Source organism: Nelusetta ayraudi, unplaced genomic scaffold, assembly GCF_046127955.1.
Source record: "Nelusetta ayraudi isolate G7.1 ecotype Tasmania unplaced genomic scaffold, CSIRO-AGI_Nayr_v1 ptg000042l, whole genome shotgun sequence".
Classification (NCBI taxonomy): domain Eukaryota; kingdom Metazoa; phylum Chordata; class Actinopteri; order Tetraodontiformes; family Monacanthidae; genus Nelusetta; species Nelusetta ayraudi.
In genome coordinates this window covers 16809357-16835710 of record NW_027466092.1, presented here as the reverse complement: position 1 = coordinate 16835710, position 26354 = coordinate 16809357, and the positions used below count along the sequence as shown (strand labels likewise).

At 47.7% G+C, this 26354-nt stretch overlaps 1 protein-coding gene across 2 annotated transcripts; it reads left to right on the top strand.

Moving 5' to 3' along the window:
• Positions 1-77: 77 nt before the first annotated feature.
• LOC142893958 (KAT8 regulatory NSL complex subunit 1-like) lies at positions 78-24968 on the top strand. 2 transcript variants are annotated; one of them, XM_076034995.1, is made up of 16 exons: positions 78-118; positions 744-825; positions 5715-7194; positions 16439-16580; positions 16673-16750; positions 17360-17469; positions 18022-18163; positions 18421-18625; positions 19262-19417; positions 19507-19728; positions 20257-20411; positions 20521-20642; positions 21367-21424; positions 21618-21730; positions 22169-22421; positions 23271-24968. In XM_076034995.1, the coding sequence occupies exons 3-16, from the start codon at positions 5783-5785 to the stop codon at positions 23481-23483; spliced, it is 3381 nt and encodes a 1126-aa protein (XP_075891110.1). In that variant the 5' UTR covers positions 78-118; positions 744-825; positions 5715-5782; the 3' UTR covers positions 23484-24968. The 2 variants fall into 2 exon arrangements, with proteins under 2 accessions (XP_075891110.1, XP_075891109.1); XM_076034994.1 differs by lacking the exons at positions 78-118; positions 744-825 and adding an exon at positions 2566-3081.
• The last annotated feature ends 1386 nt before the right edge of the window (positions 24969-26354 follow it).

Genomic DNA, 26354 nt, shown 5'->3' with positions numbered 1-26354 from the left:
TTGCTATGAGTGACAGCTGGGCTGCGCCAATGGGAAAGCTCCATTGCACAAATCGTCCAATGGGAGCGCGGGGGCTGGTTGTTATCAAGTCGTAAACGGTTAGTAACAGGGCAAGCAGGTAAGTAAGATTTTCTGCTGTTATTTTTCCTCTAACACTCTGTCAGGGAAAAAACACTGATTCAAATGAAGCTTTAGCTGTTCGACTGAGGCACGTTTGTTTTTCTCCGTTACTTTTGTGCCACACGACGACTAAAAAAGACGGCCAGTCATTGACAAGTCTGTATGGAATCGGGAAGCATACAAGCTAACGAGCGGTAGCGTTAGCCCGTTAGCTTTGTTGGCTGCTATTGGCCAGCTTCTCAGCGGTGGACGGCGACGTCGCTACACCTCCGTCTTCAACGTTAGTTCGGCTAACGTTAGCTTTCCATCTGCCGTTGACAAAAGTCCACTCACTTGTATCACAAAAATCTTCGCAAATGCACTTGTCCGACGTGAAAGTCAATGCAGACACCCACTTTTGTTACTGAAATGTAAGGTTCCCAAACCCACTTCGCACATAGTTTCACAATTTTAACTTTTATCACCATAAATTTGCGATGATAAACATCCATTTAGGTAACGATAGCGAGCTAGCGCTAGCTCAGCCCGTAGACACGACGCTGACAGATGACAACTTTGTAAACCGAATCAAATGAATAGGTACAATACAACTGATGCTTTCTGTTGATTCTGTTTTTCCCTAGGTTGCATTTTGCTCCCATTATGTTCCCTCCAACCATGGACCCTTGGATTACTAAATGGAGAGTTTCAACAATGGAGGCGAAGGTATTGCCCGATAGACGTTTGTTTATCAATTTATTTTTGTTACATTTTGCGTATTCGTCGTGAATGATACAGACAAATTCGCGGTCGCCGTCTCCCATTAGTGGCCAAAACAAATGGGAGGATTTTTAGAGTCAAGTGGCGGACGTGAGTTGCCTCTTGACCGCGATGGTCCCCTGTGAGTTGAAACCAACTGTGTCTATGGAACGCTGCGGCGATATTAGAGTGGAAACCCCATGTTCGAAACTAGTATTAAAGAGAAACTAAACTAATGAATGGACGTCAATGTCAGAGTGGAAGTAGCGCTGACACGGGACTGGGACCAAGAGCTCCCAGGAGTTTTGAGGATGAAACTTGTGGATGGATGGATGAGTTATCACCTTAGCTGGAAAACATAAACGTAAGTTTAATGTAATCTGTCACTCACAGGTGAACAGTTGGGCTCTCATACTTGCACGAGAAGATACTTAGATAATAAATATGTGTGTGTGTGTGTATATATATATATATATATATATATATATATATATATATATATATATATATATATATATATATATATATATATATATATATATATATATACATATACATATATATGTTTACACACGCACGCCTAGAATTTTAGTTCATTACATATTACAACAAGTCAAATAGCTTGCATACATTAAATGTATCAAGTTTTTAATCAGTGGTGCATTACAGTATTATGAAGCACATGAATGTTTTGTCATGCTTTACATATGCATGTATATACATCTACATGTGCATATACATATTTATAAATGATCATTTTCTAAAGCTATTTATTGTAAGACCACAAAATGCAAGAAAACAAGGTATCAGAATAGTTTTACCTATAAATGCCTGCCCATGTCAAGAATAAAATATCAAAGAAGCTGTAGCTTTAATATTTATATCTTAGTATTCCGATCAGATCAGAATACTTGAACTATAAAAACGTATAACATTAAAATAACATTCCTCAATCCTAATTTTTTTAATTAAGTTATGTAAAACAGGATGGGATTTGTACTATGTATAGCATTATTATTTTTTATGGTCTAATAATTATTTTCACAGACGTAGTTAGTGTAGTTAACTATGGACATAGTTAGCGTAATTAAATATTAAGAATGCGAAATTGACACGCGTAAAATCCATTGAATTCGTTATAATTTACACGCTATCGCTACAACAGCGCCTCCACATGGCCGGTTGTAACCTAGTTGACGATTGCAGTGCTGGCGGGCGATGTGGAGTTTGACATTAGAACCAGGCAGTCCCTTCCCCTCTGGAGAATAATCAGAAGAGCTATACTCAACTATTACGCAGCAGCCCGTTGTGTTTTATTTAGTTCCTGGATACATTTGATCATTTATATTTTAGACTAATTTGATCAGTCGTATTCGTATTTAAACATTAAGACGATGTAATGTGTATATATTGTCCAAATGTTGACAACGCAACACTCCTTTAAAGCATAATAGAAACATTCTCCGTGCGTGTTGGTGAGCGGGTGTCTCTCCTCGCGGTAGCATTGTCCTCCCTCGTTAGCACGACCACCTTCCGCCCAGTCCAGACGAATTGTTGTTTTTACTCCTGTGGTCCATTCTTTTAACGCTTTGATGTCGTTTCTTATCTGCCCTTTACTCTAGTGGTGAGTATGAGAAATGTCTCCCGCCTACAAGCGAACGGCACACTCGCCCGCTCACGCACGCACGCACGCACGCACACGCACACACAGCCCTTCTATGTTTGTCAGACTCAAATCCGAGGGAGAGGAGCGAGCCGCCATTTTCTCCGCGTCTCTCCCTAAAACGAGAGAAAAAGACTCGCGTCGAATCACCATCCGGACCGTCCTCCGCTCGCCGGGAATCGGATTTTTTCACCCCAGGAACGCTTCCGAATCGCTCCTGTATGAAGTGAAGCCAATAAAACGAGACACTTTCCACGGCCTGTGCTCGATATTCGCCGTTAGCGGCGAGGCGAGCTAGCAAGCCGAGTAAGGTGTAGATCGTTGATTCGCCCATTGCCTGTGAATCCGGAACGAAACACGGGCGGCTCTGAGAGCGGGGCTTTTTCTCTCCCCTCGGCCGATTCGGTTGCAGGGATTTAGTGGACAATTTCATGGCAACGTGATCGAACTGAGACGTATTTTTTGGGTTGGCACATTTGTTTTTTATTTTTTTTTATTTTCACTGAAACTACAGGGGATTGTTGCCGAAATTCCCTCGGATAGTGCAACCTCGTCACGTGGTAGGTTCCTCCTTTTTCTTTGTTAGCGAGCTAGCTGCCCTGCTCGAGTCTACTCCCAACTTCTCCGCTTCTGACATATGTGCACCAACGCTAGGGCGGTATTTTAACCAGCCCTTGGTATCGTTTTTATGGCCCGGAACGTCCGAGAGACGTCCACTCGAGGGTGTCCGTATTTATTTCCTCCCCCGTTCTAATTGCAATGCACATCCATGCCTCCTGTCTTGCGTTACGACTAAATGTGTGAAATAAGTTGAGCTGCATTCTCGCCCGGAGACGTGTTTTCATTCGTCCGGATGAAAGCTCGTCTTCGTGGCGTGGTTCTTTTTTTTCCTTCTTCAACGAACGGGTCACAACTGACGTTATCTCGTATGTTGCATAGTGTAATGCATATTACCCGGGTGTTGGTGACTCCAAACTAACAACTGGCGCGACCGCAGGTGACGTAGTTTAGTGGCTTTAAATGTTGACCAGCCCTTCTTTATATTGAGTGGCGCCTAAATGATATCAAATGTGGAAATATGGCTGTTCGGAGCTGTTGAGGGGGGGAAGAGCTCCATAATGGTCCTTGATTATTAAGGCAGCGTTTCACTGCAGTTGCTCGGTGGGAGCAGCAGCACGCTAGGCTCGGGAGCAGGTTGTTTCTTACATCAGCAGCTTTTACCCGAGCTAACGTTAGCCCGGAGTGGAACGCATTAATGTCTCCGCAGCAGATGGACGTGGGGTTCAACGCACATTTATTATGACTCGTTTCCTGGATGTTGACATGTTATGATAGCCTGCCGATTTGTGCAGTGCGCTGTCCCCACCGATGTTGGTGTGTGTGTGTGTGTGTGTTTTTTTTTTACGCCTGCTGCCACGAATTCCGACCGGATTAGGCATCATTAAATAACACCATTAGATTATAGAAGGTACGAAACACCGAGGTGCCGCTCGTACGATAAATTGTTTTTGTAAACACCAGGAAGACATTTTGGTGATTACGTTATGGTTGGCTAACGGTGGCGGTGGGCATTTTTGTCGCATTCGCAAGCGAGACGGTTTACGTCGAGGCAGAGATTATATTACACGTTGCAGATCTCCGTGGAAAACACGCATGATTAAAACTCAAACATTTCCACACGTAGCGTCAACTGGTTCGGCGCGTTTGGAGGCGGAATGAGCCGTTTGAGGTAGATGAAGCGCATTGCATAATCTGGTTCGGAAATACCAACATGGCGTAGTGCGCGCTGAGCACAAACTGCGGTGAAACACTGAGCCCCCATTCATCCGAGGTTGCAGACGATCCGTCGAGATGCAGCAAGCTTTTATCTGCCGTTATTTGACGGGCGAATGGCTCCAAGTTTGATCGGGACGTGCGGGTTGTCGCCGTGCATGACATTAACCCTTCCCTGGGATCATATTTCCTTATCCTAACCCCGCCGTCGTCGTTCTGCGCTCGCCTACTTCACCTGGGAATCACTTGGCGGCAGTGATATTTAAGAGAAAACTCGCTGGCTTTGTAGGTTCAGCTGGAATTGACACGGAACATAAATGGGATGACATCATGTGCTTTGGCCTAATGCTGGGGCCTAAATCCACCTACTTACATGGCCTTTGTGGAGCCCTTGCTGTACACTGTCCTACCAGGAAACATGTAGGGCAGTGGGGTTTGGGAAGATAGATTTGCATGAGCTTTCTCACTATTCAACCTCCCTTTGAATCTCAACCGATTCTATTCCATAAAGAGGAGGAAGCCTTGTAGGAAAATAACAAAGAGTGCTTGTTCACAGAGGAATGGCTGTTGTGGGAATTATTTATTGGCCTGGAATGGCTCAGATGTCTGCTGTTATCCCATGTATACTGGTAGCATCACAGCCTCCAAGGTCATTTTGTGACATTTTTGAAGGCCTCAGCTGATAATAAATTATGTAGTCAAAATAGATCATTGTCAGAATGTGTGAATGCTGAGAAACGTGACATTATAGTCATGCAATGATCTGTTCTATTACTTGTAATTCTTGTAAATGTATTAATTGTAGCAACACAATTGAATTAGGTCAATAAAATGTCAGTCACAAGTGTGTTTAATTTCACCTCTTAAGAAATTATTCCATATGATTTATCATAGAACTCTTCTTTTACTTTTAATACAATCTTGTTGTCTAGAGTTGTATTTGGTGTCCATAATTTGACACATCTTTAGATTAAATCTAAATTAAATCTGTTTAATGGTTGAAATAACAAACACACAACTCTGTAGTTGAATGTCCAGCCTGAGCTTCACATTTTCTTCTTTTTAGATCTTTGTGTGTATAATTGGAACTCCTAAAGTCACCTTGTCTTTAAAGTACTCTTACTGCATTTTTCTTGTATAGTTTTCTTGAAATACCAGACATGTTTGGGATATGATGTTGGTCATAGTATCAGAACAGAACAGTTTGTGTTTTTCAGTGCATCTCCTGGTTAGGGATGTTTACATTTTCTAGATGTCCCGTGTCCGCTTGTACTGAATAGCCGTAGGCTCTTTTCCTGCTGTGAATGTTTGTTTTCAAATGTTAATGAAGTGTCATCCAAAAGTTGCCATATTGATGTTTTCATCCTTGCATAGCTTTAATTTAACCTTATTTCCTCCTCGACATCCTTGTTCTACCCAGGGTGTCGTCAGGTGGGGCAGTAAGCGGGTGGTGTGGAGCAGGCCGCGGTGCCCGTCCCTCTGCACTGCATGGCTGCGATGGCGCCCGCTCTCACCGACGCCCCAGCCGAAGCTCACCACATTCGCTTCAAACTGGCTGCCCCATCCTCCAGCCTCTCCCCGGCTAGCGCTGAGAACAACGGAAACGCCAGCAACATCCTCATCCACAGCAGCGGCGCGGTCCGGTGCAAGGCCACGTCCGAAGAGTGCCCCCTCGACTTCTGCGGCAGCGACCAAGAGCAGCAGCAGCAGCAGTCCCAGGCCGACCCCGGGCCCCAGGCGTCGGCCCTGAGCAAGCTCCAGCCACTGGTGGCGTCGTACCTTTGCTCTGATGTGACACCTGTCCCTTCCACAAAGGAGTCAATCAAGCTGCAAGGAGTCCTGATTAAACAGTCTGTGCTGAAGAGCCACAGAATCCTGCCCAACTCGCTGCTCAACGGCGGCGGAGACTTCCAGCTGAGGAAAAGGCAGGCGATCGAACTCTCCGGCAGCCACCTCAAAAGCCTCATGAGCGGCAGCACCAACGGCGGCAGCCAGCCCATGGTGCCCGTCAACGGTCTGGCCAAGAAGCTGGCGACCGTCTCCGGCCCCGGCTGCGTGGTGACGGTGAACGGCGACAAGCCGCCGGCCACGGCGGACGGCCAGCCCCCGAACTCGGACTTGAACTCGGAGACCCTGACGGCCACCTTATCGGGTCACATCCCCGTGAAAGGAGCCCTGAAACAGAAGCATTCCCCCGGGGTTTCTCACAACACTGACGGAAAGAACCCCGACTCGCCAGCGCTCCAGTCGGTCACCTTCCCCTCCTTCGCACACGCCAACCCCGACCCCGCCCAACAGGCGGGCGCTGAAGGGGCGGACCCTCTCGCGACCACCAGCAAGCTGGAGGGCTGCGATGGCGAGAGACCGAGCATCAGCCAGCAGGACGCCCCCCCTTCCTGCTGCACCGCCATTCAGCCTCCCCCGCCTTGCGGCTCCTCGTCCTCGGACGGCCTGGACGCTCACGTGAAGGAACGGACCGTCCTCAACAGCAGCCGCCAGGCGGAGATCGAGAGTCGCCTGCGGCGCCTGCGCAAACGTCTCCAGGTGGTGCAGGCCAAGCAGGTGGAGCGGCACATCCAGCAGCAGCTGGGCGGCTTCCTGGACTCCACCCTCAGCCGGCTGCAGGCCAGCAGCAGGAAGTCAGACGTGGTGACTCCCACGTCGGCCTGGAGGACGGGACGCCACTCGTCCACGAACAACCGGGATGGCGTGCGCCGCTTCCTGAAGAGCGGCACCATGCCCCTGGAACTGGAAAGGCTGTACCTGAGCGGCTCGGCCAACCTCCACTCGGTGGAACGCGCCTTTGACTCCGACGTGACGGAAAGTAGTTCCGGGGGAGACTCGGACCTGGAGGAGGAGGAGCTGGCCAAGGCAGACGTCGAGCAGCAACATGTAAAAATGTAAGCCACTATGTTCTCATCCACATTATTCATGTTTGTGTGTCTGTGTGAGAGAAAGATACTAGAATAGGGGTGGGCAAACTGTGGCCCGCCCACCATGTGCGGCCCGTTGAGCTTTCTTGTTTTTAATCCGGCCTGCCAAACTAGAAGAACTAAATATTAATAGTGAGTCATAAAATAGTTCACTTTTTCCAGTCTTTTAAGATTCATTTCAATAAAGAGAGAAACACTGTGGGGCTTCAAAGACACTGATTTTGTTGTAACTTTGCTTCAGTTGACATTAAAGCAACATGTTTTCTACGTATCCCATGATATATTTTGTCCTCCTGTGAGGTGGCTCACCAAAACACTCCATCCATCTGCTCCTCGTCCAGCCCCTCTGTCACAGTTTAGAAGCCGTGGTGGCCCCACCAGTCAAATTGTTTGCCCACCCCTGCACCAGAACCTCGACTGCTGAACCTCGGGTTCAGTATCGGTTTGTTTCACCGGTGCCGCCCTCCGAGAGTAGAAATGAAAGTCCCCGTGCTTCCAGGCCTGCCAGGTGCCGGTGGCAATATCCACTGCCTGGTCAAACTTCAGGGAGGGGCGGAGATTACGTTGGACCATTGAGCATGAGCAGCAGCGTGGGTGGTATCAGCCGATTGAGAACAACGAATAGACTCTGAGTAGAAGGCTATCTGGTCTCAGAGCGCTTCCTCCTCGGTGGGCCTTGGCTTTTTCATTTGCGTGTGACAAGAACACACGAGCCCCCACTGGGACACTGCATGCTGATAACTGTCTGGTTTAGTTGTTTTTTTTTAACCTAATGTGAGAACAACTCCAGTTTGAGAAGCTCAGGTGTTTTTCTGTGTCACAGGGTTGCACGCTTTGCTTTCCTGCATGCTGCCTTATGTGCTGCGTTTAAATTGGGCAGCAGTCTACAGATGTGTTGCTTGAGGGCTCGGCAGCAAGTGTGTGTGTGTTAGCGTGCGTGTTTGGGAATAAATCGGGAAGGTGGGCAAGCGGCGTTAATGGCTTACTGACCTGTAGAGGATCCGGTTGATAATTAACGTTGCCGACAAGAACACTGATTTTTTTTTTTATTATCCTTCACTGTTGACTTTAGACCTTTGACCTAAATGTGGTGGCAACGTAACAGGATGCTTCTTGTGTGTTTGTTTCACATGCTCACTCTTATGTCATAGTATAGTATACACCCTGTGTGTTTCTTTTAAAGTTGTATTTTAATGTATCCAGAGTTCGTGATGGGGTTGAAGTTTGTGACAGGGCAAATCTTCATTATCAGCGTTGGCTCTGTTCTGAGTGTTCTGAGCACCGGATACTTTAGCTTCCACATCACACTTGTGGTATTCTTGTTATTGGGGTTTATTAATCTGAGGACTTTTGTCCTGTAGCAGTAAAATGCTTTTGAGTATAAACTGATGATTTATTGATCGTTAGTTAATATAGATCTTTTTTTGTCTTATATTTTAGTAATATTAGGGAAGGGTCTTCCACACTAGAGTAAGGAAACAGTCAGTTGATTTGATTCAAGTTCATTTTGGCTTTCCTGTGTGTATTGACACAAAGTGACAACAGTCTGAAGTTAATGTTTTTTCCTGCTGCTGTTAAAAAACATACTAGTTATGTTTTGCAAAAAAAGTTTCAGCACAGACGAGACCCTGATTATGCACCTATGCCTTTAATATTCCCCATTGCAGTAAAAAAAAAAAAAAGTGTAGTGTACAGATTTTTTTTTTGTTTTATTCCAATTTTTATTTTTGTGACATAAATATTTTTCCAGCCCACTTGATGCTGCTCATCCATGCTGTACCATAAAAGCAAACCAACATGTTTTATTAGAAAACAGCCATATTTCTATGTAACTAAGACAATGTAACTTCCTAAATGTATTTTAATTCAATGAGCCCAGAATGATACTGAAGCAATTTAGAGAAATTTGCAGTATTTTGCAGTCACTTCAACTTGACATTGTCCACAAAGCAGTGAGGCTTTATTGCCTAGTTGGTTCTGCAGTGATTGTTTCTCCTAGGTCCACAGAGCACATGCAGAGAGTGTATATGTTGAGGTGTGCTTGCATGCATCTCGTGAAATATTGCATAGACATATTTTAAAATGTTTCTAAAAAATCTGAAAGCAGATTTCTCATATTCTCTGTAAAGTAAATCCAGTTATTATTAAGAGTGACTCATTTCAGAAAGAAAAAACCTGCTCAAGGTGAAACCACAAGTGGCTTCATACAAACTGTAAGGGAAATGGGCTCAGCTGCTCTGGACCTGTGTAAATGCTGATTCAGATTCCAATTAAAAAGAGAGAGAGAAATTGAAAATGATTCAAAAATGTGAGGTGTAGCAAGCTCTGCTGTGGTCGTACAGACCTCTGGATAAATTAACCCCCCATCGGTCTCACCCAGTGAGAAACTACTTGAGCTGCTGCAGTACTATCAGATATTTGAGGATATCCCAAACTGAATAAACACTCATAAACTTTGCGGCCCTAATATCTTATCATTGAGATGTATATTGGAAGAAAAACCAAACAAATTCCACTAAGAACTTCAAACATCCTCAAGCGCAGTGCTGTGTCCTGTTATTCTGCATGACTGCACTGAAAAATCCCAAAGTCAGTCTGCTATCCAAATTCTGTTTTAAAACAGTTTTAACAGTTTGCTCACAAGGGGAGATGCAGGGGTTTGAACAAGTGGTCAAAGAATGAAACTGGAATTATTGGATCACTATGAAATATGCCTTTTCTGATACTGTTGTTTTATCCATAATATTAACACGTACACAATAGTGGTATATAAAACATGTTGTAGCAAGCAAGTCAGCAAAGGTTTCAGATGATGTCATGCTGTTTAATTTTACACCCCAAGGATTTCTTTGGGATGACATAACCAACGTGGCAACAAATATGACATCAAAACACTCTGAAGTATCAAGCCCTCATTAGATATGCACAGTCTCCACAAAGTTATTGTGGAGACACCCCCCCCCCCCCCCCCCCCCAAGTACATCCTGACAAACAAAGAGAAATCATTGGATCTGTACTATTAACCTACAGAACCTCCAGCCAAAGCTCAGCTGAGACGTCGGCTTCCCTGCGGGAGCTTTGAGTGAGCTCGCTCCCTCTCTTCCCCTCCGGCCCATTGTTCTCTCACAAAGGCAGCGCCAGCCTGAATATGGCTCGACGTGTTTGCGTGAGTCTCTGTTGACCTGCGTCACGCCACGAAATGCTGCGACCTGAGCCGCAGGGGACACGCAGCGAGTGCGTTGACACGCTCGGAGCGAAGCGTCTTGCGAGCGCTCGAGCACCGGTGGCACACTGGCCAGTGTTTGCTCAGCGGCAGCTCATGCAAAGCTAATGGTCCTCAATGTATGAAGTGAGAGCTGCCATGGAAATGCAACAGCATCCATCTGTCACGTCTGTACGGTGAGCATTGTGTCACATGAGCAGGAAGCATCAGGAACAACTCGTAGCGCTCCTGTTCAGGTTCTGCTGGTGCTGGGGTGGGCAGACTCGGTGGCTGGTGGGCCACGGCGGCTTCCAAAATGTGACGGGGCCCGGAGCAGGAGCAGATGGATGGAGTGCTTAGGTGACTCACCTCACAGGAGGACATATTCTATCATGGGATATGTAGGAGGCATGTGCTTTAGTGTCTATTGAAAATGAACCAAAGCAAAGTTCTAACATGATGTGTCTTTGAATTCCCACAGTATTTAGCTCTTTATTGAAATTTAAAACACTGAAAGCATGATTGATTGATTGATTTGTGACTTATTTACTATCGATATCATTTCTTAAGTTCGGGCCACATTTAAAAGCTCAATGGGCGGCATATGGCCCCCGGGCCGTAGTTTGCCCGTGTGTACCCATAACACAACACCTTTTCAAAACTGACATTTTGTCGAGGTTAGCAATTATTGGCTCACGCTAGTCAGCAGGAGAGACAATGTGTCATTTAGCGTGAGCCGCCTCGCATGGACCCGGCACTGCGCTCGCATCTGATCCTCTGCTGGCTGTCTGGGCTGCACGCTTGATTTCCCATTTGCCAGGAGGAAGCTGTGGGTGGGGGTGGCGGTGAGGGGGTGACTGTGGCGTGGGCCGAGCGCCTCTCAGCCGGCCTGCACGGACGGACGTTTGCCTTTCGGTGGAGGTTCTGCCGCCGGTCGGCGCGGGAACGGGTTGTTCAGCGCTCAGAGAGCGAGTGGGCACCACCACCACGTCTTGTTTCTGAGGCAACATCAAAAAAAAAAGCGCTCATCAGGAAGTCCCGGGAAGCTTACATAACGAGAGCGCAGACGGAACAATGAGAAACGCTCTTTAAAAAAGAAAAGGCTGCTATCTGATCGGGGAGCGCGGCGCACCTCAGTTTCCCGTCGGGTGACTGAACTGCAGGTCGGTGCTTGGCTGAAGCACTGGTGTGTGTGTGTGTGTGTGTGTGTGTGTGTGTGTGTGTGTGTGTGTGTGTGTGTGTGTGTGTGTGTGTGTGTGTGTGTGTGTGTGTGTGTGTGTGTGTGTGTGTGTGTGTGTGTGTGTGTGTAACCAGGTTGGCTGAGGTAGCTCCAGCATTCCCCCTGCGCTCATGCCTCAGCATTACTCTGCAGTCTGAGCAGCTCAGCTCGCGTTTCTCCATTTATTTATTTATTTCATTATTCCCCCCCCCCCCCCCCCCCCCGTCCTGCCTTCGCTGTATCTCGCCGGTACGTATGCATCATGAGTGGCCAGCGTAGCGAAAGGGCTTCTGTTCCGTTTGACATCTGGATGCGTTTAGCTCGAGTTCCTCCGCGAGAACCCACAGGCCGTTACATAACCCCCCCCCCCTCCCTCTTTTATGTAATGACTGCTGCAGCTCTCCGGCTCTGTTTGCCCTCTCGAGTTTTTCCTGCCCCACGCCCTCTTCTCTTGTGCTGCCTCGCTCACAATCCCGGCTTCCTGTAAGAGGCCGCTTGAAACAGCTGTCCTCCCGAAAGCGGGCCAGCCGTCAGAACAAACCGCCATACATCCACGTCCACGTAGGTTCACTCTTTGCATGCGTTTTTTTCTCTCTACGGCTGTTTGGCTCTTAAGCGTCAGTCTTTACATCGGCTGCAAAACCAGGATATTCAAAATGAAGGGTCGGTCCATTCACAGGCAAGGTCGTTGATTCATATCACTGTGCAGCAGATGCATAAAGGCGGTCCAACAATACCAAGTCAGCCAAGTGGAAACTGTTGTTTCCTGATGATATATTCTTGATTCAGTGAGCAAGACACTGAACAGGCAACTGTTGTTGCTTTCATATTAACTCTGTTGGTTGCATTGGACGCCATTCTCTCCTCTCAGCAGCGCACATTCAGCTGGTCTGTCATCCTTCTGATCAGCACAGTTTCAATGGGTAATTGGTTGGTTGGAAGGTTAATCTGCTCAGGCAGTCACATTAGTCAGCAGAGTTAGTCATAGTATCCCTTACTCGCCTCTCCTTTCAGTCTCAGTACCGAGTCCAGTGAGAACAGCAGCTAAATCCACCGGCCACCTCACCTTAGCAGCAGTCATCAGTGGATACATTCAGATTTTTGTGCAGCCTTCTTTATTATTTTTTTTTACTGCTATTGGCAACAATGGACTGTTCTACCAGCACTCACAGTTCAGAACATTTTGACTCCCGTGTCCCATTTTAAGAAACGTGACAGTCCCCTGCTTAGCAGGTATTAGTGCAGCTTGTACTGATGAAGAGGCACAACTAACGAGTCACGCCGGCGCCAAAAAGTAGTGTAGTCACTAGAAACGCTTGAAATTCAGTACGTGTTGCTTTGATTGTATCTGCAGTGTGCACTTTAAACAGTGATTACAGGAGCCATCTACATCATGCTTTACAGTCTTCTAATGAAGCCTTCACTTTTATGGGAAAACTGTTCTTCCCAAGAAGGCCATTCACAGAGTGTATTAACAAAGCCACTGTGTGTCATCAGAGTGCACCTTAAATGGATCTCCTTGTTGTGTACATGCATCTGTTGTATACACACACACACTGTGTGTGTATGTGTCACAACGATGACAACAAATTTGTGAGCCTTATTTTTACCCTGCATTGATTCCTTTTGGCAGGATTTTTCCATAGGAACTCGTTGATATTCCAGCTGATATTCCATGCAAAACACAGCACACACTGTTGTATTTGAAGTACCTGAAATCACGCCAGTCCTGGATTAGAAGCAGTTATTATTATTATGGAAAGTCAACGCTCATAGAATCGCTTTTCTTGCCACCATCGTGTTCTGTGAGCTCAGTGTGGTCATAACAACTGTGTATTATGTCATTTATCATTGTTTATGCTAGTCATGCTAGTCACAAATTGATGGATGATCAAATGCACTTGTAGTGGTCCTGCTGGTGTGCCTGTGTTGAAGTATGTGCTTAGAAATCCTGTTTGGAATCAACACAACACAGCAACAAAAGACCGTGCACGCTGCTCATTGCCTTTTTAATGATGGTGCACATGTGAGGATTGTGTCCTGCTGCCTCAGTTCAATGAACCAGTCATGGAGTGAACATGTGCTGTAACAGAAAACATTGAATTGGTTGATTTGATTGTGCCATGGCCCGAGGCTCATGTGACAAGGTTGTCGGTGTTGACGCTGATGATGGTTTCATGCAGAGAGATAAAAAGCCATTGGTTTAAAAATAAAACCTGCGTAGGAGATTTTATCACTGTGCTTGAACCGGAAGGTGACCCAGGAGCGGCAGGTTAGGTCTCACTTCATGGGGCTTTGTCGATTTTATGTACAAGTTGAAAGAACATGTTGTTTTTTCTTTAATAAAAGTCCCTTCTGATTGGGTCTCTACAGCAGCAGAGCAAGACAGTGTAGGTGCTTTAGGTTTGTTACAGCTCTCTGCTGTTTCCTGGGCATGACTTGTCTGCCATAGCTTCTTACTTCTCACATCCGCCTCTTCAAATATTTTAATGCAGTCACACAGCCTGACACCAATCACTTTTACCACTGTAAAACAATGCCTTGAATTTCATTTTCATTTGTCATAAAAATGAAACTGTTTAATCTGACTCATCCCCTGAGTGTGTTGCAGAGATTCTGCACCCGTTTGCAGCCTCACAATAAGAAAACAAGGCCAGAATTACTTTGTGGCGTTGAAACAAATACATTTTACAATATGCAGCGTTCTCATACCTCCCATAATTAGCCTGTCGCTGACATTATCATAATGATCCACATTACTGAATTTAAGCTGCAAACTCCTGACCAGCGATGGTCCTTCAGTGCCGTCGTCCAAGAAATCCAATTGAAATCCATTTCAAATGAACAGCGAGCTCCTGAGCAGTGACTTTGGGCCTGAAAGACTCAGGACTAAATTTAGAAGCCGGTTCCTGCGGTGGAGAGGCACTGGGTTCCTGCACAAGTCACTGCTTCCAGGGTGAATCCCTGCTGCTGGAGGTCTGGACTGGCTCCCTGTCACAGTGTCAGTGGTTCTGGATCTATACTCACTCTACTGAGCATCATCTGTCAATTGCCACCACACACTGTTGGCTTTAAAGCGGCTAGCGTGCACATCTTGGACTTGCATGTGCTGTGACTGGCCACTGGGTGGTCTCGCAGTGGCCGTGTTGCTGTCTGGCACCGGCCGTCTCCAGACCAACACCAGCGTGGAGAATGTGCTGACGTCCACGGCTGCACCTATTCGCCACTGGGGCTTTGTTTGTGTAAGGAGGTGGGGGGGGGGGGGGGGAGAGACAATGTCTACTGGTTGAGGGCGGGGGTGCAGGAGGGGTCTTGGTGCTGCCAACTGGCCCCTCCTCCTCCTCTTCCTCCTCCTGGCTCTGTCAGATTAAGGTCATTTGACTTGGAATGGCCTCTTTGTGTTTACATTTTTCCAAAGTGCAGTTTGAGCTCTTCCTGTTTATGTCTCAGCTGACCAGCTGTGGTCCCGGCGCCTCCTCTCTCCTCCTCTCTCCTTCTCCCTGCACTTCAGCACTTGTCTGGCCAGGTTAGAGATGGAGCTCGCTGCGCCGCTCCACCGTGTCTCCTTTGTTCTCTCGTTCCTGCTGTTCTTCTCCGGTGACCTGAGTTCTCTGTGGGGAAATAAAATGAATAGGAACTGCCAGTTTGCAGTAAATGCAAAATGTGTATCTTCCCATTTTAGACGAGTGTGCGAGCAGTAGCGACCCCCCCCCCCCCCCCCCCCGAACCCTTCACCACGGCTATTATCACAAATGCCCAATTAATTGGCTGACTGATAAACTGGTTTCCCTCCATTTCAGGTCAGCTTTCAGTGCCTGACCTCACTGTTCCTCCAGAGTCCCAGCAGCAGGGCGCAAGGTGCACTTTGCACCACTGCTGCTCTCCCTACTACAAGGCTCTGAGCAGGGACATGCACTCACATGCATTGATGTGGTGTAGCAGCCACAGTCTCCATCCTGTGTGCGGGGAAAGTAGTTGTTTGGTGGTTGATGTTGTGATCAAAGTGTTTTTGTGCGGTGCGCAGGAGTCCTCGCTCGGCTACTGGGGATCCCTATTAAACAAACAAACAGGTGAAACTAAAGGCCTCACAGGAAGGTGAGCAGCCGGGTGCTCGTGGACCCCTGACCACCCCTCCCCCAGCCTGCAGGCCTTTGAGGTGGACTCCAGGGATGCTTGTGGGGAGCAGAGCGCTCCAGAGGTTCAGCTCCCACCTGCCTGCCCTGCTCCCTCTTCCCCGTTCCCTTTGATGGAACAGCGCCCTCTGTGACTGCCGCTGCACGCTGCACCAGCAGACATTTTCCTCTCGCCTCCCTGCCTCCTCAAATGCCCATTCTGCGTGTCACGCTGGTGAAATGGAGCAGTGTGCTCTCTGCCGGCGATCTCCATCTGCCGCCGAACACATCAGTGTGATTATTGTCTCTTGCTGAAATGTGTCCCGAGCTTCCGACGCCTGCCGGAGCTTGTTGTTCTTTAGCACCAGTGTTTTTCCACACCGGCTGTGTGTATTGCTGATTCGCTGACCTCTGCTGTCCAACCAGGGAAATGCTGAAAGGCTGAATGTAAAATTGTCCTCTGTTATCAAGATATGGAAAAATAAAAATAATAATAACCCTGATGAAATTACAAGTTGACTACCTTAGAGTTTAATTATTAATTATTCCATATTTTTCACTAAATGCATCATTTTGAAATGACATTCATGTTCCTAGTAATTGATATAAAGTGATCCAGTCATTTCACAGAAACTGAATCTTTTCCCCCTCTGAACTTATTTGTCTTTGCTCCCTCAGATGGAAGCGGGCGGAGAGTCGCTACACGGTGGAGAGAGCCACCATCATCAGCCACTGGAACTGGCTGCAGGCCCACATCTCAGACCTGGAGTATCGCATCAGACAGCAGACGGACATCTACCGGCAGATTCGTGCCAGCAAGGTCAGAACTCTAGCGGCCAGTGTTTGCGTGGTCGCTCTCTCCTGATGTTTGCAGCATTTCTTTGACCTGCGGTGTGGCTCTGGCCTCGGCAGGGCTCAGTGGAGCTGGGAGGCGTGGCCCCGGTGTCTGCAGGTGGGGCCGAGGTGAAGACGGAGCCTGTCGGCGCTCAGGTAAACACGGCGCAGCTGCAAGCGCCCTGGTGTACAGTGTCACAAGGTTCCCGTAGAGACTTTGAGGTGATTGGAGTGGTAATGAGCAGCTGCGTGAGTCGCTTTGGCTTTCCTGGCCGGTTGGTTTTGGTCTTGTTTTTCTTTCAGGGTGAAATTAACTCGGACTAGCTGTTCCTTGAGTAACTTTGTCATTTATTACAACCTGTTTGTTTGTTTCATCATCAAATTTAAAACCAGTTAAACCAGTCAGGTCATGGGAGTGCCTTCAGGTCCTGCTGGTTCACTGCTGCACAGAGTTAAACTGACCAGACTTCCTGGCTGCTTTTCCTTCACATCTCATTCAATCCTCTCTCATAAGTTGAACCTCTGACAAAACCTGCTTTAAAAATTAAAACTAAACACTGTAATTTAAATAAGTCGTCCGTTAGAACACAACAGTACAACTCTGCATTAGGATATTTCAAACAGAACGGCCAGCACCACTGAACCCATCCTGTCTGAAATGGTTGTGAAAGATCCTTCAAGTTCCAGTTTTGTTCGGTCATCGTTGTTTTTTCCCCCTCCCAGGAGGCGCGACCTCACCAGTTTCTGTCTTATCTGTCCGCGCAGGATGTCGGTTCAGAACGGCTGGAGCACTCAGGCCCCGCCCACGTTGCCAACGTGGAGGCCGGTCCTTTGAAAGGTCAAAGCGTGCAGCCGGTGAACGGCGTCCTCTGCAGGTAGGAGCGCAGAGGAGACGTTGCATCTCTGCTGGGCTGCCGAGTGTGTAGTGCATCCCAGTGGTGTCTGTCAGAGTTGAAGTTGTAATTACAATGCAATTTATTTCTAGAGTGCTTTTCAAAGCACTCAGACACTTTACAGAAGTGAAGAACATATCAGAATAGTAAAAGTTGTTTCATCATAAATATAAATTTCTCCTCAATTAATTCATTCTTAAAGGTTCAGTGTGTAAAATTTGGCTTGATTTATATTTTTTATATTGGTAAAATTGTAACATAAATAGATTATTTAATGAATCAAAGTGTGTACTCGCAGGACAATAAAAGTCATTTCTCAGATATAAGAACATACACAGAGCAACAAGGGTCTTGCTCCTAGTTGGCCACCATCCGCCGTGACCATTTTTTTGAAGGAAGCCGCCTGACACGCTGGACCTTTAAAACCTGCAGGAATAGATTTTTTTTTTTCATGCCAGTAAGGTTCTGTTGTTTGTTCTTGTTGTTGTTGTTTCCCCTTCTCACCTGGTCCTCCACAACGTGTTTGTGTGGCAGGGTGGCTGACAGTGCGGACACTAAGCACCAGTTGTCATCAGCTCACGACAGCACATGTGTGGCGGCGCGCACGCGGCCGCTCGTCAGCTGCCGGCGACGGCGGCTCATTCAGCCCAACACCGTGTCCAACCTGAACGGCAAGGTGAGATCACCACTCGGCAAGCAGCAGCAGCAGCAGCAGCAGCAATGTCAACTATTCCTCTGAAACCATGCTGCTGCTGCTGCCGTTCAAGCCTTTCATTGAAATTCCTGGTCTCGGGGCCTGGTGACTTTATGTTGAGGAAACAGGAAAAGCACGCTGGCAGGGGTGGAACTTTAAAAAGAAGAGGAGGAAGCTAATTGCAGTACAAATGGAACGCTCCCCGTCCTAACGTGATCTGTCCTGTGCTGCACCTGCAGGCTCAGAGGAGCGGCAGCGGCAGCAGCAGTGGCGGCGGCAGCGGCAGCAGCAGCAGCAGCACGTGTAGCTGCAGGGTGAACCCCAGCTGTGTCATGTGCGGTGGCGGGCCCACCCCCAGAGAAGACCCCCAGTTGGAGCTGCCCACCCTGGAGCGACTGTCAAGGCTGGATCTTGGCGTCCACCCCATCCTGTCCTTCCCCGACGGTCAGTTTACTCGGCCGCTTCCTCTCTGGCGGCCAGGAGGTGGACTCGCGCTGCAAGTCCGCGAGACGCCCGAGATAATCTTTGTTGTCGGCGAGCGGAGTCGCATTCCTCTGAGTCACCGTCATGTTTCCTCGCCGCCTCGCGTCGTGCCAGAAAGACGGCTCTGTTATTTGCCACTTCAAACGAGCGAGTCTGAGAACAAAGACAACTGGCGATAAGAGATGAGGAGTTGAATTAGCCGACACTGAGATTCAACTCAACCTTTAAATCTAGATCTCACGAGCATCGAGTGAAGGGGTGGGGGGACCTTTTGACCGCTGGGCCACAGTGGGTTCTAAAATTTGCCCCAGGGTCCGCAGCAGCAGCAGCAGCAGCAGCAGCAGATGGATGCAGTGTTTTTACCTCATAGGAGGAAAAAATCTATCATGGGAAACCTGTGCTTTAATGTCAGTTGAAAATTAACAAAAGCGTTTCAACAAAACGTGTCTTTGAAGGCCCCACGGCATTCAAATGACTCTAAAAACACTGAAGAAGTGGATGCAATGCATTAATATAATATCTTTAAGCTCTGCATTGTAATGCTTGACGGCTTCACGTTTCATTGAGTGACATCCTCTGGTCCCCTCCTCCCTGCAGATGTGTGTGTAGGTCTGCGTCTGCAGCAGGTGATGAAGAGCCAGTGGCAGAACAAGTCACTGGAGAGGAGCAAACCGCTGAAGAAGCTCTCGCTCAAACACAAGCTGGCGTCGTCCAAAGAGAAGCACAAGTTCACCAACTCGCTCATGGCAGTCAGTAAGTGGACGCAACGCCGCGTCGCCGTCGACCCTCCAGGTGGCGCCGGAACCCAGGAGCAGAGTTGACCGTTGGTGTCGTCTCCACAGGACTGGGCCACTATAAGAACCGTGCGGAGAAGCCCCGGCCCGCCGATGGCGGCCTGAGCGGCGGCAGCGCCGCCGGCCTGAGCACCGCCGCCGCCTCCCGGCTGGAGGGGCCAGGCGTGTGCAAGACGGAGCGGCTGCAGGCGGCGGCCACGCCGCTGGGGCCCTACGACAAGAGCTGCGGCCGCAAGAGGCTCCGCGAGCACTCGCTGGACCGCAGTGACTGTGAGTCTCAGCCCCACACCCCCAGTGGTCCACGATGTCTGCTGGAAATGAACACAACAAAATGTCTTTGAAGCCCCACGATGTTTATTGAAAGGACTCTTAGAACAAGTGGCAAATGGATGGAACGCAGCTTTTTATAACTCACCAGCTGCGTTTCCATGAGTTCTGCGATGTTCCTCCGTATCGATGAGGTGAAAAACCATCATGAGCATGAAAAGCTTTTAGCCATGGTTGAGAGGTCTTTCCAAGTTTAGGCATTTATTTCCATTACCAGTTTTTTATTGCAACATTTAGGGTCACGGAAAAGCAGCTGCTTACTATTAATATCAATTCTTGAAGGCTGGATTATGAAGCTTAACAGGCTGCATATGGCCCCCGGGCCATAGTTTGCCCTCTTGTACACACACACACACACACACACACACACACACACACGCACCTGAACAGCCCTCCTGCTGACTGGAGGCTGCTGGTCCCCCTCATGAGCTGATGGTTGCTTGTTCCTCTTGGTTCCCTCTGGTCCTGCAGCCTCCCCCAAGCTGTTCCTGGACTCTGGCGCCCTCTGCCCGTCGCTGGCCAACATGCACTCGTCACTTCACAGCCCCCTCAGCCGCCAGCTGTCCACCTCGTCGGAGAGCGCCGCTCCGCTGGGCTCGGCCAGCCAGAGCGTCCCCAGCACGCCGGTAAGCCGGGCCGCTGCAGCCCACACGGAGAGACTCTCTTTTTTCTTTTTTTATCAGTGGTGTTTGAGGCTTCACTTGTAAACCACACGCTTGTCTTGTGGCCGAGCAGCAGCCCATCAAGAGGCGCCGCGGCGAGAGCTCCTTCGACATCAACAACATCGTGATCCCCATGTCTGTGGCCGCCACCACCAGGGTGGAGAAGCTGCAGTACAAGGAGATCCTCACGCCCAGGTAGAGCCCCCCCCCCCCACTGACCTCACACTGTCCTCACACACTCACTCCCTGCTGCCTATGTAGGGAGTTCTGTGTTGCTAAAGCTATTAGATAAATTTAAAAAAGAAAGAAATTGGGACATCATTATGGTTGCATTATTTAAACACCCCGTCTTCAGGTGGTCAGAATGAATAAAGTAAAAATGAATTTATACACCTATGTACACATTTTCTTGACGAGTACATTTTATACCAAGGTCTTCCCACTTTAAAGAAAATAACCCTGGGCTTTTCTACTGTTGGGTCAGCGTGAGTGCAGTGACCATCCAGTCAACACTGCCTTTAGCAATGCATTGTGGGATACATTGAGGGGACTATATAGTGAAGATCGTTGTTCACTCGGTATAAGGACACCGCTACACAATGATGTCGCCCCTACGTAGTGTGTAGGGGCCTAATTCACATACACACACACACACACACTCCTGCTAAGAATCAGACAGACAGTCAGTCAGACAATCTCAAGCTCACAACATTTTACACACTGACTTGGACTAAGCTGCACTTCATTTCCATTTTCTCTCTACCTTTTTTTAAGGGTATTTTACATTCACAAGTATTTTATTGAATTGTGTGATTTTGAAGCCAGGAGTCTGCAAAGCTTCATGGTGTTGATTGTCCGCTCGGTCCCAGCAATCTGCTGCGTCTCTTGAACGCACCCCTCCCTTTGTGTGTTTGTGCAGTTGGCGCTCGGTGGACGTCCTGTCGCAGCCGATCACTGAAGAAGAGGACGAGCGGGAGGTGAGCGCCAACGCTGACACCTGGTGGTTGAACGCTGTACCCACCTGCTGTCAGATTAGTCTTGAGTCAGAGGAACTGCAGCTCATTTTTCAGCCTGTTTGTTTGGAACATACACACCAGTGAAAGTTGCGTCCGCGGCAGTTTTAACAGACACTGCGTGTGTGTGTGTGTGTGTGTGTGTGTGTGTCCACAGGTGGAGGACCTGACAGACGCGGCCTTCACGCTGCACCACCAGCCCTACGAGGACCAGGAACGCTCCCGCTGGACCTGGATGGCTCTGGCTCCAGCCAAGAGGAGGGGCAGCAGGTCACTACCAACACACACACACACACACACACACACACACCTCAGAGATGGTTGCAACAGTAGAAGTAGATGGTCAGTTTTTGAACTACTCGGAGCAGCTCTCTGCCGTCTGCCACCAACTACTGAAATCCACCTCCTCCCTCTGCTGAGGCTCACTGTGAACTTCAGCAAATCCTCTTCACTACGTCCACATGTGTAACACGTTGCTTCCATGTGATTGGCAGCCGAGCTACTTGCTGCTGCATGAGCACTTTATCTCAGAGATGCAGCTTGCAAACATTTCATTTCATTTGTATCCATGTGCATGTAGTGACAGTTGTAGCCTCTTGGTGTTGCTCATCTTACTGCATGAGGACTCTGCCGCCACACCGTCCGACCTCCCCAGCACCAGTGCAGTCCTACAGCCGCTCTGTGTGTGTGTGTGTGTCCGTCCCTCAGGTCGTACAAGTCGGTGGACGGGCGGACCACCCCGCTGCTGTGCGGGACCAACCCCCCCACCCCCCAGCCGGCGTCCCCGGACCCGGGACACTGCCCCCTGCTGCACGACTACAGCCACGTGCCGTCGCCCATGAGCCCGGCGAGCCCCGACACCACCTCCAACCCCCACACGCCCTGCTCCCGCGACTCCCACCGCCTGCTGTCCAGCGAGGACACCCGCTGCTCCACGCCAGACTTCACCTTCGAGGAGCGGGTGCGTGACCGGGAGGAGGAGGGCGGGGGCCGACACGGCATTACATTTATTCTGACTGTGGCGTTTTGGAGAAGAGGGTTCGCAGGGGGTTCAGGGTGGAACGGGTCAAGGAAAAAAAGGATTCCCAAATTTAAACCTCAGAGTCACAGCGGTCACAGTTCTTTATTATTCATGCTCTAATAGTTTAACCATGAGGAGTGCGATTCACATCCCTGCAGTCATTTATAGATGCTTGTATTCACTGTGTGAAATACCGTCATCAGTACCCGACCATCATCTGATTGTTACTCAGTACCAATGTACACTCCCTGAACATGCAGCGTATTCTTAGAAACTGAGTATTAGACATGAATACGAGGATTTGAAAATATGAGACCGCCTTTAATGTTGCTGTGAGGCTTTTCAACCTTTTTTGAGCCGCAGCACATTTTATGAATTGGAAAAAGAAAAATCCTGTTGCACGCCACCAACCAAAAATATTATACAGTGACATTGTGAGGATATATAGTACATGGTGATATTGGCCTTATAATGACGATATAGTCTCTTGATTTATCCCTCAGTGTGAAACCTGGGTCTGTTTGGATGCAGGATATCGGCCTCAGCTGACACTCATTGAAAGGCACAGTCATTCCACAGTGCAATGTTATTTGTTTATCTTCAGACCAAATAAGTGGAGTTGGATGCTTTTTTCCCGGCGCACCTGACGTTGACCCTGTGTTTGAACAACACTGCATGTTGCACATTTTAAACTGCAGCCTCTGACGTTTTGCTCCTTGTGTTTTCTACTGAAGTTTTTCTTCCCCAACACTTTGCTAATCCGTTCTCTCTTTGTGCCCGCGTGTCCAGACGGTGGCGCCGTGGGAGCGCCGCGGCTTCCCCCTGCCGGAGGACCCGGCCCCCGAGCCCGAGCCCGAGCCGGAGGGCGACGGCAGCGCCAGGCCCAGAATGCGCAGCATCTCAGGGTGTCGGCCGGCGCCGTACGGCCGCCTCGACTCGGACGAGGCGGAGCTGCCGTGCGACGACGACAACAACAAACACAAGGCCCCCGCCCACCGATGAATGAGCCCCACCCCCCCACTACCACCACCACCCCCTCCCCCTCCACAGCTCCTTCTCTGGCATTAACAAGCAGAACCTCAAACGCAGAATAAGATACGATATGGGTTCCTGTTGTTTGATATTCAAACATCAGTCTAATACTTTTCACAGTTTTTAGTGAACATTATGGAGATAGAAGCCTTTCCCTACACTCGTTTTGTCACGGAATTAAAAAGAAAAAAAAGAAATAAATGTTGAAAAAAAAATTGAAAAAAAAAGGTATAAAACAAACGCGTTACAAAAAATGTTTTCTGTAGTAGGCTAAACAATGTACATGGGGGTGGGGAGGGGGTGGGGAGGGGCGGGGCTTAGTGGTGTTTCATATGTTGCGTGTACACTCGTAGCGCACTATGTAGCGGACTCCTCGAAAATATGGCCAAAGGGTGTTTTTTTCTATTGACTAGTTTGCTTGTAATTCCCATGTACATTTTTAGTGGAGTGACAAATAACGAAAAAGCAGATCCCCCCCCCCCCTCCCTCCCACTCCCACCCCATCCAAATAACAGGTACATTTGAGATGTGGCTCCTCCCCCACACCCCCGAGAGATCGCCTGAGATCACCACAGCACTTGTCCAGCTGCCAGGCTCACGTTTGTCACTTTGTTCTCCTCTTTCTTTCTTTTCTTTTTCGTTTGTCGTTTTTTTGTCCATTCCTGACAAGTTTTTTTTATTTGTTCCGTCTGCTCCAACGTGACGCACTCTCCCGTGTTCCCATCCACTCACTAGTGAATCATTCCTTTTTTTCGTTTCTCGTCGGCGAGCCCCCCTCCCCCCCCCTCCTTCTGGTTGTCTTTTTCTTTTCTTTTTTTTATTTCGAGCGCTTGTCTGACAGAAAGCCGCTGCTGCCGCGTCGCTCGACAGACCCGTTAGCGCGACCACCGCGGCAGACTTGCACCGGTGTTTTTGATGAAATGGCAAGTTAACAGGCACTTATGATTTTCTCTGGATGGAAAAGTTTCAATTAGAAGCGAAAAAACAACAAAAAAAAAATTGCACCCTAGCTACCTTTGCCCTGGTTTCTCTCTGATCAAGTTAGTTTCTCCTCACAATGTAGCAGATCTCGGCTAGAATCCACCCTGAGCTCAGGTTTACCAACGTAAGGGAATATTTTTCTGCTCTTCTTAGTCTCTCAGATTAGATTCAAACAGCTGTCTCACATCGATTACCCCTCCCGCCAGCCCACTCCCAATAACTCACCGTCATCCGTGTTCTACCCTTAAGTTACTAATTGCTATGCAAAAAAATATGGTTGTTTTCATTTTACACCGCCGTTTTCTGCCACAGCCGTTCAATCACTGTTTCTTTGTTTTGTTTTTTTTCTTTGGTAGTTAAGCAAGATGTCAATGTACCTGTTCGATTGTTGCAGCAGTTAACCCAATCAAAAGCGGAATGGTTTTTCTTCTTTTTTTGTAAATAGTACTATTAAAACATTTATGTTTAACTTGGTATCATCGTACTTGTCTCCATTTCTTATTTCACTTGCTTACATTCACCTGGGTACAATATTAGACCTCAAACAAAATCAGTTGTCTAATGGAATTGTATACGTTCAGTTCAAATCTTTACTAGGAGAACTTGAAGACGCTTTGGTAGAACGTCCGTTTCAACGAGGAAGTGAGGAAGGGGAAGGCAACAGAGAGAGGAAAGTTGTGTTCTGCCTTTAAAATTTGGTACGATTGAATTGACGTGTTTTTACTGCAAGCACTATAAAAACCCTGCCAGTTGTGTTGAGAGCCTGAAGTAAATGTGCTGAAATGAATAGGTTTAGAAATGAATCACGTCTTGCTTTCATTAGGCATTTTTAATGATGTATTTATTTCATTTTGGCACATTTAGTCCTGGCTAGCTTTAGCATAGTAGGCAGTGAAAGTCACATTTGGCATCTGAAGCGGCTCCACAGCGTCACTGGAGGCTTAATTTGAGTGACTTCTCCAGCAACAACTTAAAACGATGACGCAACACAGATTTCAAGGTTCATTCACCAGCACAGCAATTATTAAATATCGGTGAGATTAAAGAAACCGTTTGTTTATAGCAAAAAATTAAAGACTAAACAACCGCTTTGACATTTTACGAGTTCACGGTGGCAATGCTTTTGAAGCTGAATTTGGAAATGCTGCCATCTGGCGGTGGCTTTCTTCAAAGTCCTCACAGGACACATCTGTTACGGGCTTGCTGGTGTAAAGGTGAAGTATACACACCCTAAATGCATAAATTGCAATATATTAACAAGTTAAATGAGTTTGAGATAGTTGAACTCCTATTACCTGCTAAACATTAGGATTATTAATGCTTGCCAGTATACAGCAGGATAGAGGATGTATTTCTTTACCGTCTCCTTTCCTTGTTTGTTCCTGTTGTCTTTTGTGTGTTGCTTAATCATTTATTAATATTTTGTCTCTGTTCTTTACCATGCTTTTTCTATTTTCATTGTACTATAATGGATTAGACCCGTGGTTTCAAGTGAGAAAATAAGTAAAGAAAAATATAATATCTAATATAATCAAATTATTTTTCAATCATTATTATTAAATATAATCTACAATATAGGACTATGATATGAATATATGATTGCCTGCCAGTGAAAAACATCGTTTATGGCGTTGTGTGTGTGATGTGCCAGTTTGTGCCATTCATCAAGGTGATTTGCTCCTGAAGGTGGTGCAAAATGGATAGGTGTGTGCCAAAGAGACCCGAGGAAACACAGACAGCCCAGCTGTGGAAGCTTTTTTTTTTTTTTTTTTTTTTAAGAAGAAAAATTGCTAACAAAGACCCAGCATACATTAAGTTTGGCTTTACAGCCATACAGAAAATAGTCACAATTATTGACAA